This window comes from Herpailurus yagouaroundi, unplaced genomic scaffold (genome assembly GCF_014898765.1).
Source record: "Herpailurus yagouaroundi ecotype Mexico unplaced genomic scaffold, PumYag 186, whole genome shotgun sequence".
Classification (NCBI taxonomy): Eukaryota; Metazoa; Chordata; class Mammalia; order Carnivora; family Felidae; genus Herpailurus; species Herpailurus yagouaroundi.
The window spans coordinates 22662261-22680729 of NW_024412417.1; the positions used below are offsets into that span (position 1 = coordinate 22662261).

Below are 18469 nucleotides of genomic sequence, written 5' to 3' on the forward strand. Positions count from 1 at the left end.
GTGTCTCCCTCTCTCTCTGCCCCTGTCCCACTCGCATTCTGTCTCTCTCTCAAAAATAAATAAACATTTAAAAAATTTATAAATATAACCTATGTGTCAGGCAATACCAGCTTAGGACATTGTGTGGCATTTAGTAAGAATTCTATATATTTTAGCTATTTTTATTGTTGCTAATGCTGTCGTCATTATTTAAAAAGAGGTCATTCTTTGGGGTCTGATGAAACTATTTTGAATTCCAGGCAGCTCTTCTATTTATTAGTTCTCTAGTTTGGTGTAGGTTAATTTTTTTCTTTTAGTTCTTTCATTATTAAAATGGGGGTAATAATACTTTGTAAAACTATCACAAAAATTGGCAATAATACATGAAAAGTAGCTAGCTGAGTATCCAACATATTAAGTTTTCAGTAAATGGTAGCTATTACTATTATTGTGATTGATATGGAAAGTCAGTGTCTGCAAAAACAATGCAGTTAAAACCAGTTTTGTGTAATTTACTTTTAGGAAGCCACTGATTAGGACTGAATATTGTTATTATTTGTTATAAGCCAAACACATCTTGACTCTATGGCAGATATTAAGAAAATTTAGCTCTTACTTTAACAAATTACAATCCCAGCAATAGAGACACAAAAACATTTCTCAGATAAAAAAGAAATATGATATCTGAGATAAAGTGCCTCAACATTTACACCTGTCCTATTTTTTCACTGAACAGAACTTTCATTTTTCAAAGCTTTTTATGAATGTTATTTTTGATCATGAAAGGTTTTATGAAGGTGATATTTTATAAAAGACAGATGGCTGGCTGAATGTCATAAAGGCAGTCAGGGTAGGGGGAAAATCTCATTTTTACTCTTTTCAAATATATTCAAAATACATTAATAAATAAAGCCTAACTGATCAGTGTGATCTTAAGAAAATATATGAAAAGATTAATGTGTCAAATTTATAAAATAAATACACAAGTCCTAAGAAGACCACTTCTGACTTACAGTAGGGCATAACATAAGGAGCTATTAAATCAGTAACAGAGTTTAAAGAAAACTGAATTGGAGAGTAAACCATTCTAAGCTTAGATAGACTTAATCAGCTTAAAATAAGTGTTAAATAGTGTATAACCTCCCTGGTTTACTTATCAAATTACTCAACAACTTGACCAATATTTTGACTGTTATGGAGTTCATTTTGGCACTGAGTCATAGCTACCTAAAATGGGCTTGGGAAGCAAATACTATATTTGTAGTCGTATTATATTGTATTAATTATATTAATAGTAGTTTGAAAACAGTCATCTTTTTTGTTTCTGTGAGTGAAAATATGCACTCATCTTCATGATCATAAAATAATCTTTAAAAGTTCTAAGTAATACACCTCAAACTCAACTTAAAAAAAAAGAATTTGAACTCACACTTCCCACTGTAGCACTAAAATATAATCACTCAGTAATAAAAATATAAAAAGGTTAGGAAGCATAAATGTGATCTATGTCCTCGAAAAAGTACTCAATATTATTAAACTTGCAAGAATACACCATGATGTAATTAAGTTCTCAAAAGTTTGGTAAGAAAAGTGCAATAATTTAGAAGGTGGTTAAGATCCCTATGAGTTGGAATTACCAAGAAGTGGGGGATATGGAACTTAAGAGAGGGAGACAAAAAGAACTGAATATGAGTAAGAAATCATTTAGGAATGGGAGCTGAGGAGGCAGCACGAGAACCAATCTGATAGTACTCAGGGCCGGCACGCACTGCGGAGAAAGATTCATCGAACTGGATTATAGGGTAGCTTTAAATTTGATTTAATGTAGGGATCCCGTGATCTTGAAAAGGAGAGTCAGAATGAAAGCAGTGCTTTAGGAAAATTATCCTACTAAGGAGGGTGGAATGGAAGACATCTGTCAATGTTTAACATGAACCCTGGCTACATTCTCAAATTTCAAGGTTATTTTGAGGTTTAGGTAAGATTCCCAGGGATGTTGATTCAATGGCGGGTTTTCTAGGCTCTGGCAGTCGTGCCGTATTATGAAATTTAATGTATAAACATAAATATAAGCCCTGTATTACAAAATCTAAAATGTGAGATAAGATATGCTGAGGAAAGGAACATTTACTGAACATTAACTCTGCCGGGCACTATGGTAACTGTATAGTATCCATTGCCTGCAGTTTCCTAACATGGCCGCAATCTCATGCTGATAATAGTAACAACGACAGCACTTACTTGGGTTGAGCTCTACAAATGTGCCAAATATTCAGCATTTTTGACCAATAATTTAATATAGTTCAACCTAATATATTGCTGTATTGGAGTAATTTCTCTCTCTAGAGTTAGTCTCTCATTCAGCCTGTCAGCAATCCCACCACGTTGTTCTACAACTGAAGAAAGCAAAAGCCAAAGAGTAACTTGTCCAAAGTCAACTGGAAAACAAAGTGCTGAATGAATATTTGATCTTCCTTGTCCCTAAGCTAATTCTCTTATATTGTACATGACTCAAAAATTAGTTATAAAAATCAAGTGAAACATATTTTGGAGTGAGAATATATGTATAGACATTCATGTAAATGTCCATGTAAATTCACTTTATATTCTGTGTGTGACATTCAGTCATCCTTATATTTTCTACACACATACACACACACACACACACACACACACACACGCACACAGACGTCTTTTTCTTTGGCAATATTTCTCCTGTGAAACATCTCCAAACTTTTATAAGAATTTATGCTCTCTATAGAGCTAATCTTATGGATATTCAGATTTTATCAATGAATAATTCCTTCTTTAGTACGTGTTCAGGCAGCACACAAAATAATAGAAATTTATACAGGGTCCCCTGAAGAGAAAAAAACAGGTACAAAATACAGTTCAGCAACAATTCATCTTTTGACCTTAACTATTATTTAATGTATCAGTTCCCAGGTTAATATTATCTATCAAAATAATAAAGCTACTTTTGTAGCCTTAGACTGTACCTACATACTGTCAGCATCAATGACCAATTCAGGAAAAAAAAAAAAAACTAAGACAAATGAGTTCTTAAAAAAATTAACACGTTGAATAAAAGTTATCTCACTGAATGCCTCACTTTCCATATTTTTAAGTTCATCCATTTATTTTGAGAGAGAGAGAGAGAGAGAGCGCGCGCACCTGAGTGGGGGAGGAACAAAGAGGGAGAGAGAATCCCAAGCAGGTTCTGCACTGTCAGCACAGAGCCTAACAGGGGTTCAAACTCATGAACTGTGAGATCAAGTTCTGACCTGAGCTGAAATCAAGGGTTGGACGCTTAACTGACTGAGCCACTTGGGTGCCCCAGAATGCCTCACTTTCTAATTGGCCAATGCCAGAGTGTACATGCAGCTCTGACAGCTGTGAGCCACTAAAAATGCACAAACTGTATATGATTTACTGCCTGGTAAATGCTGAAATTAAGCAAACAAATATTTTCTGTCTATTCTCTATTTCTAGACCCGATGGGCTTTAAATATCTTTGAGTATAACCATACTTGAATTAAGGTATTTTTCATGGAATATAAGCTTTGAATATCAAAGGCTTCCTTACTTTGTATTAAAAAAGATGAAAATATTGCATTGTATATTAATATAATAAGACAAAGCACATGTTCATCTATCAAATTTTTACATAGCTTCTGTAAATGTAATACAGTAGCTTACGGATCCTGTTGGTTACACAGGGAGTTGGTCTGACAAAATCATAAAGCAGAAAGTGCTTTATGGAACTATGGTCATAGCAGAGAAAGGGTTTAGCCTTAGGAATAAACATTCTCTTATTTATAATGGAATACAGTCAATTTGAGATAAAAGGAACTTTTTTAAAAAGCTCTGTCAACCATCTAAATGTTCTTTCAAAAGGTTAATGTTATGAAGAGAGGACCCAGAATAAATCTATAAAAAGAATTAAAATTGAAACTCTTCATAAATTATTTCACAGGAGTAAAAGCTATGAACTTAATGATCTGGAATAGTCACTTAAAACTGTAAGATTCTAGAATAGAAACGGTTTTGAAATAAGAGTATAAATGAATAATATTATCCAAAGCATAAAGATATTGGATGCTATTTTTAGAAAGACTCACAGCAGGTTGAATAGATTAAACATTTTGTATTGAAAAATCTATTGATGTCTGAAAATTACATGCAATAAAATATGAACAGCTGGCTCTCTTTTATTGGTTTCCACACAAAAATGATTATTTTCTACTGAGTAATTACTGACTGATTTATTTCCTATTTCCATTTGCTCACATTTTAATGCCCCTAAACGTTTAGACGAGGTCATTCTTTGCAAGTAAATGTGTTTGAAATGATTAAAAAAAAAAGTGTCAAATTTTAATACCTTTTCAATCATTGGTTAAATATATATTACACTCAATTTTTCCAGGACAGTTTTAAATTGAAATAGTGTCAACTAAAATAGAAACTCTTAGATAATACCAACCGTGATAACTGAGCACAAAAAAGCCACTTGTTGTGAAATCACTGTGAAATTTGATTAGAATCTGATTTGAAGTGCTATAGACTGATTCCAAAGCTGTATTGCCACTAAACTGCCCAATCTGAGGTGAGTTTTGGTCTGGTCCATCCCTGTTAGAGAGAGAGACAGAAGAGAAAGAGATTGAGATTTTTTTTTAAGGAAGTTTTGCACAAGACTTCAAGAAAGTATTACTTATGAAATGATAAAGAGACAAGAGGTGAAATACCCAATGAGGGCCAGATCATATTGGTACATTTTATGTTTATTTAGGTAATAATATATCTAAAAATGTAAAGTATAAAAATACATCACATATTTGCCGAAATAAAATGCATCCATATTAGTTTTAACCAATTACATTGTCCTTTTTTTTACTTTTTTTGCCACAACCCATTTCGTTCCAAACACTTGAGTTTTGCCCTCCTTTTATTTTCTTCAAAATAATCTTGAGAAACAAAGACTATTACATTTGGAAGGAATCTTAGACTCATCTAGTAGTTCTGTAACCAATTGTCAAGAATTAATGTAGAGATTTTCTTCATATTTTATTAATTTAAAAAATTTTTTTCAATGTTTATTTATCCTTGAGAGACGGAGACAGAGTATGAGCAGGGAAGAGGCAGAGAGAGAGGGAGACACAAGAATCTGAAGCAGGCTCCAGACTCCGAGCAACCAGTTAGCACAGAGCCCAACATGGGGCTCGAATCCACAAACCGTGAGATCATGACCTGAGCTGAAGTCAGAAGCTCAACCAACTGAGCCACCCAGGCACCCCATTTTCTTTATAATATATTTTTAAATAAAGATTTTTCATTAACAGGATAATTATAATGCAAAGATACTATTCTATAACAAATTATAATACAAATTCATTCATTAACTAATTATGATTTGAACATAGGCTTTTAAATTTCAGTGGTGTTATAGAGAACTTGCTTATCTTACATTTATTCTGCTATTCATAATAACTTTCCATCTTTTTTCACCCATGAAAATTTTTGTTCTAAGTGTTTAGCTACTTCATGGGCAAATAAGCCAAAACCTATTTCTCTTGTTTGTCTCATTCTACAAACCACACACTGTCACCCTCGGTTACTCACACCAATTTAAATATCAGATGGCAGTGTGTGCAGAGGATTGTGATATGTTTTCATTCCTACCTTGTTTCACCGTTATATATAGTTGAATCAATCAACAACAATGGTGCTGGCTTACCATACAGTAATGAAATCATAGATTGGTTCTGTTTGAAGCACAGTAAAATTGATGTAGATTCCATTCCCAGGGGGTACTCTTACAAGCCAAAAACAGTCTTGAAAGTTAGGATATTCGTCAGGATACCCAGGAGAATAAATGGTGCCATTCATTGCAGTTATATTTCCTCCACAAAGAGCTACAGAAAAGACACACACAAAAATGTTAAAATAAAATAACAATAAACTGATGATAGAGAAAAAGGCAAACATTGCATCTCTCAAGCAGTATAAAATATATCTGTGTTATGTTTCATCCCAGTTAAAGTATATAAAATGAGGTTGGCAATACATGCATATAATCTGCTTTTGTTTATTTTTCAATGTGAGGTATGCTATATAGTTACCACTAACTATTCTTAGACTAGTAAACTAGATTTTCTGCTGTTCAACTTTCATCTCATATCGTGTATACATACAAAGCCTTATAAAAGGTTCAAGTCCTTTTTATTAAAAAGGATTTTTAGAGAAAATGAGCCCACATTCAGTAGCGATAGCTGCATTATTGGCTTGTATAAGAATGATTATTAAATACAGGCACACGCACTCAGAGAGACACAGGAGAAGCTCTGAAGTGTTCATCAACTGTATTTTCACTTCTAACGGAGAAGGTTAGAATTCCTGCCAATAATGATAAAATCAGTTATTCATTTTGGAGCCTTCAGGGTTTTGACCTGACTCTAATTCTCAACTGAAAGAAAGATTACACATTTAACATGCTATTTGAAAAGGAAGACAAAATAGAGTGCCAAGACAAAAATTATGGAACACAGACGATATCACCTAAAACATAGCTTCAAGTTAGAAGCATACCTTCACACCTTGGAAGTGGATGATTCCAGTTACGACTCACTCCATGAAGGCAAGTGAGAGCTGAATTTCCAATTAGTGTGTATCCAGGGAAACATTCAAATGAAATGGTTTGACCCACAGTAAAATCATTGCCAATTACAAAACCATTTCGAAACGGGCGTGGATCAGGACAGCTTTGCAACTGATAGGCTGGAAAAGGGAAAAAGGAAAACTGTTTTCGTTGCTGAATATCGGAATACCACAGATGGGTACTATTTGCAACTTGCAAAATGAATGCAGCACTGCCTGCTGTTGGTTATAAATAGTAATTCAGATTTATAATAAGTGATGTCAATGGCAGTGAGATATAAACTTCTTCTTGTGTCTATAATTGTCATATTTAAAATGTTAGTATGATTCATAGAAATGCATTCAGTTGCTACACCCATTTATGCAACCTATCTAAATTATAACTTTTAATGAAAATGTAAGTTACTCGTACAATTTTAATCAGACATATTCTAATTCCTATCCATAGAATGCAATTGCTTCATGGTTACATTGCATGTACACAGAATAGAATAGACATATGTGTAAGCCTAATTCTGAGACTTTTTAAAATTATACTATTTTTTCTTTAAAAAAAAAAACAAACAAACCATAATATCCATTGTTCAATTTCTCCAAATAAGTTATTTAATAAGATAAAATATTAGGAAGCACATTTCCTTCTAATATAAATTTTATATTTCAGTTATCATGATATTTTTGGCTTAGTATAACTGCATGTTTATATGTTCATACTTCTCTTGTACTACACTCTGTATGAAATCAAAGCTCCTATTATATTTATCACTATATACTAAAAGTTTTGTCCATTGCCTTTTACACGGTAGGTGTTTAATAAGCATTACTAAATAAATTTTGAAACTATAAACACCATAAATATTCATATACTCATATCAATATTATTAATATTTGGGATTTTGTTTTCAAGAAGTTCAAAATTATATTGTAATTAATAAAATTTAAATTATCAGTGGTCAGAAATATTTTGCTCCTGACCATTGAATTCTAAATTCCCCAAATCAAAACCGCATTTATACTTGAATATGTAACCTTAAGTTGTTTACTAAAAATATAACTCAAATTTTAAAAGTAGATATTTCAGAATTAATAAACAATCCATTTAATATGTTAAGTGCTTTTATTCTTTGTGTTTTTTATTTGAATTCATATTTCACACACACACACAAATATCAAAGCCAAAAGAGTCATTCCAGTTTAAGACAAATGTGTATTATTTGATGATTAGGAGTCAGAATTTGTTATTCTACTAAATAAACCCTTTCTCACGTTTAAAATGGTTTTTTTTTTCCCAGTTTTATTAAGATATAATTGACATACAGTGTTGCATGACTTTAAGGTATACAATATAATGATTTGACTTCCATATGTGAAAGAGTATCACAATAAATTTAGATAATTAGATACTTTGGAGTAGGATAAGACTCAGACAGATATATAATCCTGTGATAACTTCTATAACATTTTATTTTCTAAGCTTTTTGCCTTAATAAGGAAATATAGGATAGATTTTAAATTTTCAGGAAAAAGTTCTCACCCCATAAAATTTACAATAGGGGGCTTAACATCACAATAATGTTGCCAGCAAAATATTAATCTTGGCAGCCATTTTTTCAGTAGAAAAATATACTGAATTTTATGATATTCTTTATTTCCAAAATTCAGAAAGTTCTTAAAAGCTAATCACAAAATCATCCAAAAGTAACATTGATTCTTTGAATCTGTATAAATTAACCTATTTCTCAAAAATGCTATTAACTCAACTGATATAAATGCATTAAAGAAGAGATAGTTTTAAAATTCAATATAATTCACAATATTTAGTGATCATTGTTAACACATTATGGCTCATGTCAAAAATATTAATATTAATAATAGTAAAAATTCTATATCTTTTATGCTTTTATTATCCAATTAATGAATCTTTTTTCAAGGGCACATTGACTGAAAAATGCAGTTAGTAAAGTTCAAATTCTAGTTTTACATCATTCAGATAAGAGCATTGTTTTGAGAGGCAGCAGGAAAAAGAAGGCAGGAAAAAAGAAGACGAAGCCTGGTTTAAGGTAAGTAGCAAAGTGCTTGGCTTAAGGCCCTGAACACCTGCTAGAGAGGGACTACAAATATAGCTCTGTGTCTTCTAGCAGCAAATAAGAAACTTAAATCAGTTGCCCAACTGTTTTTGAAATAATTAAATTCCTTGGGAACATGGTTGATTCTGCACTGAGAGGTGGCAGAAATGATTTCTATTTTATGTAAAGGATGATGTGTGATCCTGTGCTCTTAAATTATGTATGCAAGCACAATGCAAATTGTAATTATTTTAGAACCATGTAGTTGGATGTTCTATTTTAACTATTCTTAAATTTCCTTTGGGGTATCTACTTTTATTCAGTAAATATTTGTTGTGCTCTTACTGTTATTCTAGGCACTTGAGATACATCGATGAACATGACAAAGATGCCTGCTCTTGTGGAGCTCATATCCAAAAGTGTCACATGCTCATATAATACTTTAATAATTATGGCAGAGATGTAATTAATTGTGATATTATTATTGATATATTATATCAACATATAATATATAATATATTATACCAACATATAATATATAACATATTATATATTATTGATATATATTATTGTGAGATGTAATTATATTATGATTAAAAATTGTAGTCATTGGAACTACATTGCATAAAATACAACTTTAAATATTTAATTTTAAATACTAGACTTAAAAAATCTGAAATAATATAATAATAAACATAGCTAAAATGCACTAAATATTTACTAATGGTATATATCATGGCACATATTTCAAATTAATTTCATCATATACAACAAAACAATTAATCTGGGACATACTATTACTAACTCCATCATGCAAATAAAGTAATGGAGTGGAGCTCTAGTCTATTTTAGATTGGATCTGGAGAGTTAACACTTGAGGCTGGGTCTCTACTCAAAAGAGGTAATAATCTTGCCAAGGGTTATGCAGCAATTTTATAATAGAAATAGGACTAAAATAATATGATTTTCAAAGTATTTATTTTATATACTCATGGAAATGGAATGGAATGAAGGAATGCCATATTCTATCATGATGAAGTAGAAAGAAAATAATTTTACAAAGATTGCATGAGTACTACAAAATATCTTTCAATATGCTTATTTTAATATATGAGCAAAGTTACATCTTTGATATCCAGCTTGCCTTGCTTAACTGCCTTGCCTTGGCTTGCTTATTTTAAAATTTTTTTTCAACGTTTTTATTTATTTTTGGGACAGAGAGAGACAGAGCATGAACGGGGGAGGGGCAGAGAGAGAGGGAGACACAGAATCGGAAACAGGCTCCAGGCTCCGAGCCATCAGCCCAGAGCCTGACGCGGGGCTCGAACTCACGGACCGTGAGATCGTGACCTGGCTGAAGTCGGACGCTTAACCGACTGCACCACCCAGGCGCCCCTTGGCTTGCTTATTTTAATTGTATATTTAGAGCAATTGAATCCTGTTTTCATGCTTAGAATTTTCCAAGGGTTCAGACAGACATCATCTCCCCTGTACAGTTGCCCAAAAATTGCAATATTAAAAACATCTGCCTAATTGAGGCTTGACTTAGTGTAGGTTCCTTTCTCTTTCTAAAACAGAATATAGAAAATAGTTAGATTGCTAATAGTCAGTTTGGAGCTAAATAAGCTTTTACTTTTTGCTATTACTCTCACCTTGGTATACAATGTGGAACCCTTGTTTGTTTTGTGAATAGTCACTGTGAAAATATAAACTGGTCTCATGAGTCGTACTAAATAGGGAAGATGGTATTTGAGGACCACTCAGTCGGCCAATAACAGTACTAGTTTCTGATGATCCACTTCTTACTTCCAAATAATCATGTATGGTTTCTGTAGAGAAATTTACAAACTGTAGATGTACACCTAAAAAAGAAAAACAAATAACAGTACTTTATTGCTTTATCCGATTAAATACGTGCACACACACACATATGCACAAAGCACACTCAAATACTGTAGTTATATGTTTCCTTTCAGGTTAAGAGCCATACTCTCAAGATCTGGGCCATGGGTTTGCTGTTTGCTAGGGCAATTAGCTTTACCATAGTTCAAAGTAACAGAATACTGCTCTCAAATGCCCACTACTTGTCACATGGGAATATCTCTTTCACTTTACTATAATGTTGCCATAGCAAAAACCAATAAAAAAAATGGCTTTCTTACTCTTTAATGCCATTTAAAATTGTATCAAGCAATTTTTAAAAGTAAAAAGTCATTCAGTAAATATGCATTTTGTAATGGTCCAATTTGAAGCCAAAGTATGATTGCAGTTTTTATTTATTAACATAATCAAACTCCACAATTGCATTAGAATTTAGTCATTCATCTACAGGAGATACATAACCTTACTCAACATATCATTTTGAGGCATGTATTTATGTACATGCTCTTTACTATTTTATCAGAATATAATTCTGATTTTTATATACTAGTCTCAATAAAATCTAGTGATCATTGTTATATGCTGTCATATTGCAATGTAGTCTCACTATCTTTATAAACATACAAATGTGAGATAGTGAAAGGTCTCTGAGATGGAAAAAAGAAAAGCCTCACTGAGGTATGTTCGCCTAATTCAATTAATACTCAATTTTAGTGAATTAGAGGGTATTTTTACTACAACTATCATTCTCCACCTTGTTAGTAATAAAATCTGACATTTATCGAGTGTTTGCTAGACACTCTTTTAAGTGTTTATGTATTTATTTTATTTCTTTAAGTGCTAATTTATTTAATGTTCACAGGTACTCATGAGAATGAGGAAACTGAGGCACAGAGAAGCTAACCAATATGCTAAATTACACAGTGACCTAAAAGTGCTGAAATTCAAACTCAGACCCCCTGGCTCTTGGACTCTTGCTCTGAATGATTACACTGGAGTTCTCACCTAACGTCACGTTTTGTTCCTGGAAAAAGAGTGCCACCAAAAGATATTGTCACATGGGGAAAAAGTTTTATAGGCAAGTACATGTGGGAAACATTCACAATAGGCTTTAAAATTTTAAACAAGTTTCTGTACAATTATACAAATTCTTGGAAATTTGAACATACTACCTTAATACGTGAGGTTCCAAGAATTGCATATTTTTTCTAAACACTTCCCCTGAGCCTCCTTTTCAAAAATTATTTTGTCAACAAGTGTTTTAGGGATGTAAAAAACTGCTCCTTTAATTTTAAAATATATTCAATTTTCTTTCCAAAAATTACAAAGTACCTTTTTGAAATACATTAGAACTAATTTTTGATTTAACCAAAACTCAAAGAAAATGGTGGCATTATTTAAATGTAATCAAATCAGAAAGTCTCTAATGTTTTCATTTATAAAATAGAGATGTGTATTACTTTTAATTTTAATGAACTTGGTTTTTAAAATCAACGAAGTATTGGGGCGCCTGGGTGGCCCAGTCGGTTAAGCGTCTGACTTCGGCTCAGGTCATGATCTCGCGGTCCGTGAGTTCGAGCTCCGCGTCGGGCTCTGTGCTGACAGCTCAGAGCCTGGAGCCTGTTTCGGATTCTGTGTCTCCCTCTCTCTCTGACCCTCCCCCGTTCATGCTCTGTCTCGCCCTGTCTCAAAAATAAATAAACGTTAAAAAAATAAAAATAAAAATAAAAATAAAAATAAAAATAAAATCAAGGAAGTATTAACAAAAGGTAAGGTGATATGATGACTCTAATAAAATATGCTTAATAATTTATTTTAAAATAATTCATTTAGCTCCATAAGCAACTTGGATGAGTCCTGTTAAGTGACTGGTAAAAGACACATAAAAATAACCATACAGGTTCAAACTTATTATTCATTAGCATTGTTATTGTCGTTCAATGAATGGACACAGAATTTGCCTATAACTTTCAGAGTGAGTTCCCATGTTGTAGCCAGAATAATCTTTTATTTTTAAGAGAGAATTTTTTTTATTGTGGAATTTCTTTAGTTTTTCATCTGCATCTTTCCATGTCACTCTGTTTACCTAGAATTTCTATCCCCCATAGACTGACCCTGTTTGTTGGGCTGATTCTTATCTATAAAGTCACAATTTAGGAATCATTCTTCTAACAAGACTTTTCTGCATTTCCTGGATGAAGCTGGATATCTGTAATAATTACAATCCTATGTTCTTTATTATAGTTTATTGTAATAACATATTTGTCTATCTGTCTCCTTATTATGACTGTAACTTATCTGGGTAAAGGTACAAACTCTATTTCACTATGCATTTTATTCCCAGCTTAGCATTGTACTTGGATTATAATACGTATTCAGTAAGGAATTGTCAAAATGAGTTTTCTGTGAATTTATGTAAAATATTTAGTTATGTAAAATATTTAAATACAAATTTTTATTCTGAGACCATAGATGTCTTTGGGCAATGAGGTACTAAATTCAGTCTGCAATAAGTGAGATAGTACAGAATTTCTTAATTGCTCGAAATCCACAAAGTTTGTGGGTGCTTCACAGGGAGTCTACCCATCCTCCTCTTCTGTGATTTAATAAACAAGTCTATCATCCATCTATCACTTCTACTTAGCATATACAGACCCATGTGATATGGAGCTACATGAGAATATATTGGTGATAGAAGTGTGAGAAAGAATCTATGAAATGCTATACAATGTAGTATACAACTACCTGGGTTATAAACCCCAAATTAGAAATTTTGTACTATTTTCAAATGTAAAATCTTACTTATTTGCAATGAATATTATATAAATTCAGGGATGCCTGGGTGGCTCAGTCGGTTAAGGATCTGACTCTTGATTTCAGCTCAGGTCATAATCTCATGGTCATGAGATTGAGCCTCACATCAGGCTCCATACCAGGTGTGGAGCCTGCTTAAGACTCTTGCCCTCTCTCTCTCTCTCTCTCCCCTCTGCCCCTTTCCTGCTTGCTCGCTCTCTCTCAAAAAAAAAATAGACAAATTCAATAAATTACTAGAAAATAATTTATCTATATACTACTCGGTTCCAACGACAAGAAGAGAGTTACAAAATAATTATACATAAAAACTCACATTGAGTTTATTATTGCCACACACATCTAAATCAGGCTAAATCCATACAAATCAACTGGAAAGTATCATAAAGTTATCTATCTGTCTATCATGTAACTATAAAATTAGAAAATGCCCATATGCTTTCAATTATCCTAGTATTTCAAGTGAAAGGTTCAAGCAATCCAAATCTTACTGCTTAACTGATATAACTGCCAAAGTCAACTATAATTTGTGAGTGTTTACTACACATTGATATTTCTTTCTAGGGATGCATTAATGATACGGAACACTCTTTCATATGCTTTTAATATACATACCAAAACCTACGGGCAGCTTTATTGTCCACGTGCAATCTAAACTGCTGGGATAGTTTCCAGGAAACCCAGGGCTGAGGATCACACCGCTGAAATCTGACATGGCACCTCCACACTGAGCTACAAAACGAGAGGTCCCGTGTCAGCCAGAACAGCAGAATACTTTACGGCATTAAAAACAAGTTGAAATCATTTCAAGTCTTAATCAAGTCTGAGTTAAAACTGTTTGATATAAATGTTAATATTTTCAACTCTCATTCACACCACATACTAGTAATCAAATATAATCAATTGACAATGCATTTTCTAAAATAGCTTTAAAAGACATCATACTTTCTACCTCAGCAATAAATGCAAGCTAAATCAATTATTGCACAGCAAGAAGTAGCTCATGTGCAGTGAATACAATCAAACAAGGAGAATATGTCCTTTTCCACAGAGGCAGTTTATTTCTTATCAGTAAGTACTTCTAGGGATGTATTCATTCATTCCAACGATGATATAATTTAGCCAACAACATCCATTCTAAGTACTGTATTAGAGAGGGAACCATTTTGCCAACCTTCCCTCCTTCTTCTTTTTGTGAGAAGGTTAAGGAATTTTAAGAAAAATAATGGTTTCTATTGTTAATATGTAAGGGATTCACATATCACACCTGAGATATGGCCGCCTTTTATCATAAAAGAATTAGACAAAGAATAGGAAGTACAAAACAAGTTAAAAGATGCACAAGGTTTGAGAATTTAGGCATAGTTTATAAACATGCTTGTTTCAGACCCCTATTATATTGATTTGCTATTAATAAGGAAAAGATACAAGAACAGATACTTACCCAAGTTTGCGATTAGATAGAACTATTTAACATGTATTGAAAGAGTCATTGCATTTTAGAAGCTAATTCTTTCCTCTAAAAGTACATTTTTATTATTTGATCATATAAGGACTAAAATACATTTGTTAATTGTGAAATGAAAAATCAAATTTCATGACTGTGCACCAAGTTTTAAAGTTACCTGTATAGAACACTTACCCGCGATTTCATTCATTTATTTATTGTTAGGAAACAAAAGATACTCAAACTTCAGATTATGTATCATAAAAGCAAATTCAGTAAAAATTTGACTCGTGTTTTGTATATCAGTAACCCTTTGACAGCTATCTTTATGTGAACTGAATGAATTATATCAAATAGATTTTACCAGGGAGTCATATGTACAATATATAATATATAATATATAGCAATCTTCATATAAACCTTTCTTTCAAACTGTGATTACCTTTGAGATCTAAAAAGACACTTGCACACTTTCTTATCTTTCTGAAATCTCCACTAATCCATCCTTAAACCAGAGCAATTTTCCAACATATAGAGACAATTAATGTTCCAAAATTCCTTTTTCTAAAGTGTGACTGTTCATATATATTTATCACAGTCTGATGATTAATGAGTGGTAGAGAAAATATTTTGGCCATTCCAATATATTTTTAAGGGGCACCTGGGACGCTCAGTCAATAAGCATCTGACTCTTGATTTCAGCTCAGCTCATGACCTCACGGTTCATGAGTTCAAGCCCTGTGTCAGTCAGGCTCTGCACTGATGGCCGGGAGCCTCCTTGGGAGTCTCTGTCTCCCCCTCTCTCTGTCCCTCCCCCGTTCATGCTCTCTCAAAAATAAATAAATAAGCGTTTAAAAAAGAAGCAAATATATATATATATATATATATATATATATATATATATGTATTAGTTTTGGCAAGAGTGCATTGTAGGTTTGTGTTGCTTTATTGTGAGCTTTGGGTAAAAGAGTACAAGGATGCTCTCTTGCTTTATTACCTTCAACATCTCATCTTTCAGCTGCTCATTGCCCCTTCGATTCTGCTACTTTCTATCTCTTTAGATATGACCTGAAAATCCCAACGTCTGTGTTACTCACCTCTCTAGAGTTTAAATCCCAAAATCAGAGGAGAAAAGAAGGAAAGGAAATGAAGAGCAAAGAACTCATGAAGGAGAAAGAAAGAATGACACGTCATGAAAGACATGAAGAAGAATCCAAAAAATGCATCTTCCTTCAGCTCCACATTCATGCGTACTCATTCACTGTCTGCAATCTCCACACACGTACGTCTCTAATGACAATTCTTTGTGTCCTGCTAGTGGCTCTGCAGTAGACTCTACTGGGCCCCATTTCACTCTTTTAGTTGAAGACACAACTATAGCCTCCAAGATGAACACTACCATAGTCCTCTCAGATAAGAACATCTTTGATTCTTCTTTCTGATTTGCCTCTATCCCCTAAAAATCTCAAGTGATTTTTCCTTCCATCCACCAGAATATCTGGCAGATTGTTTATTTTCCAGTTCACAAGGCTGTAACCTTATTACATGATGACTGGAGCTGTAGGACATTATCTGAATCAGCCTCCTGCCTTCTGTTTATCCTTATGATGTGGCCATGATGTCACTTTAAATACTTTGTCTATCAAATACAGTACAAGCTTATTGTCTAAAATCTATAGGATACAAACAAGTGAGTAGAAAAGGAAATAAAAGTGCTCTCTAACTTTACTACCCCTAGATAACCTATTTATCTTTATATTTTTTCTTCTGCAGAAAAATATATATGTATGTTTGTTTATACATGTGTGTGTATATACAATGAAAATAGGTTCCTACAGTGAATTGCTTTAAGCCTTTTTACATTTAACTATATATTGTAAACTTTGGTCATGTCATTAAATATTCCATTATAATGCTCACTTCCTGTTTTTAAAATTTCTTCCCCATTATTGGACGCTTCAGTTACTGGCTACTTTTCATGATAATAGCTACCACTCTGAATGCCTGTGTGTTCTGGGTTCAGTGCTAAATACTTTAAACACATTCTTTCAATTAATTCTTACAATAGCCATATGATGTGGACCTTATTATCCCATTTACAAGGTGAGCAAACAGAAGCTCAAATAATAATACGCTGAGCATACATAGCTATTGTATCTTAACTGAAATGTGAATATTGATATATGGGCATCAACATCTAGTAAGTATTCCGTACAGTTTCATATCAATTTTTTCCTATTTGGTGAAATTTAAACTCCCTAGTTAAATTTTATTAAGTTATCACTTCCATCTAATACTTCTCTTGATAACAGTATACAATGAAAATGTAGATTTAATCAAAACGCAATACTTCACCTAAAAAATTAGTAAATTGGTAAGAGTAATAATTGGTGCTAATAATACAGAAGGATAAAAATTGTCATATAATACTGAGATGGTATTTAAATTGATGCAAACTTCTGAAAGCAATGTGGCATAAATTATCCAAGCTTTAAATAGTTATATGCAATGACATAAATAATCTACTTAGGTAAAATTCTAAGTAAACAATTAGAGAATGCATGAAGGAATGCTAAAAGACTTACAAATGTATATTGAAAGACAAAAACCTGTAGAACTGGGAAGATGGCGGCATAGGAGGACACTGGGCTCACTGTGTGTCCTGCTGATCACTTAGATTCCACCTACACCTGCCTAAATAACCCAGAAAACCGCCAGAAGACTAGCAGAATGGAGTCTTCGGAGCCAAGCACAGACGAGAGGCCCACGGAAGAGGGCAGGAAGGGCGGCGAGGCAGTGCGCGCTGCAGGACTGGCGGGAGGGAGCCGGGGCGGAGGGGCAGCCTGCTGGCCAAGCAGAGCCCCCGAGTCTGTCTGGCAAAAGCGGAGGGGCCGGACAGAGTGTCTTCCGACAGCAAGCAGGACTTAACATCTGGGAGGTCATAAGTTAACAGCTCTGCTAGGAAAGCAGGAAGGCTGGAGGACAAAGGGAGGGAGAGTTGCTGAGCCCCTGGAGGACAGAGCTCAGGTTGGCTGGGAACAAAGGTGCTCGCCGGCGCCATCTCCCTCGCCCATCCCCCAGCCAAAATCCCAAAGGGTACCAGTTCCTGCCAGGGAACTTGCTTGCTCTGCGCAAACACCCAACGCTGTGCTTCTGCAGAGCCAACCCTCCGGTGACGGGTATGACTCCCTCCCACTGCCACAGGGCCCCTCCTGAAGTGGATCACCTAAGGAGAGGCGAGCTAATCCTGCCCCTCCTGCTCCCCCCCGTGCACCTTGCCTACCCACCCCAGCTAACACGCCAGATCACCAGCACCACTAATCTGGCAGTGTGCAAGTAGCCCAGACGGGCCACGCCATCCCACAGAGAATCCCGCCCCTAGGAGAGGGGAAGAGAAGGCACACACCAGTCTGATGTGGCCCCAGCAGTGGGCTGGGGGCAGACATCAGGTTGGACTGTGGCCCCGCCCACCAACGCCAGTTATACACCACAGCACAGGGGAAGTGCCCTGCAGGTCCTCACCACTCCAGGGACTATCCAAAATGACCAAGTGGAAGAATTGCCCTCAGAAGAATCTCCAGGAAATAACAACAGCTAATGAACTGATCAAAAAGGATTTAAATAATGTAAC

At 34.2% G+C, this 18469-nt stretch overlaps 1 protein-coding gene across 4 annotated transcripts in view; it reads right to left on the reverse strand.

Moving 5' to 3' along the window:
• Window positions 1–18469, reverse strand: part of CSMD3 (CUB and Sushi multiple domains 3) — a 1253459-nt gene that overhangs the window by 109767 nt on the left and 1125223 nt on the right. For all 4 annotated transcript variants that reach the window (XM_040494274.1, XM_040494275.1, XM_040494273.1 and 1 more), the window contains 5 exons: window positions 14007–14123; window positions 10352–10561; window positions 6565–6753; window positions 5714–5891; window positions 4463–4608 (listed from right to left, as the gene is read on the reverse strand). In XM_040494274.1, the coding sequence (XP_040350208.1) occupies window positions 4463–4608; window positions 5714–5891; window positions 6565–6753; window positions 10352–10561; window positions 14007–14123 (840 nt within the window). The remainder of the gene's footprint in view (window positions 1–4462; window positions 4609–5713; window positions 5892–6564; window positions 6754–10351; window positions 10562–14006; window positions 14124–18469) is intronic.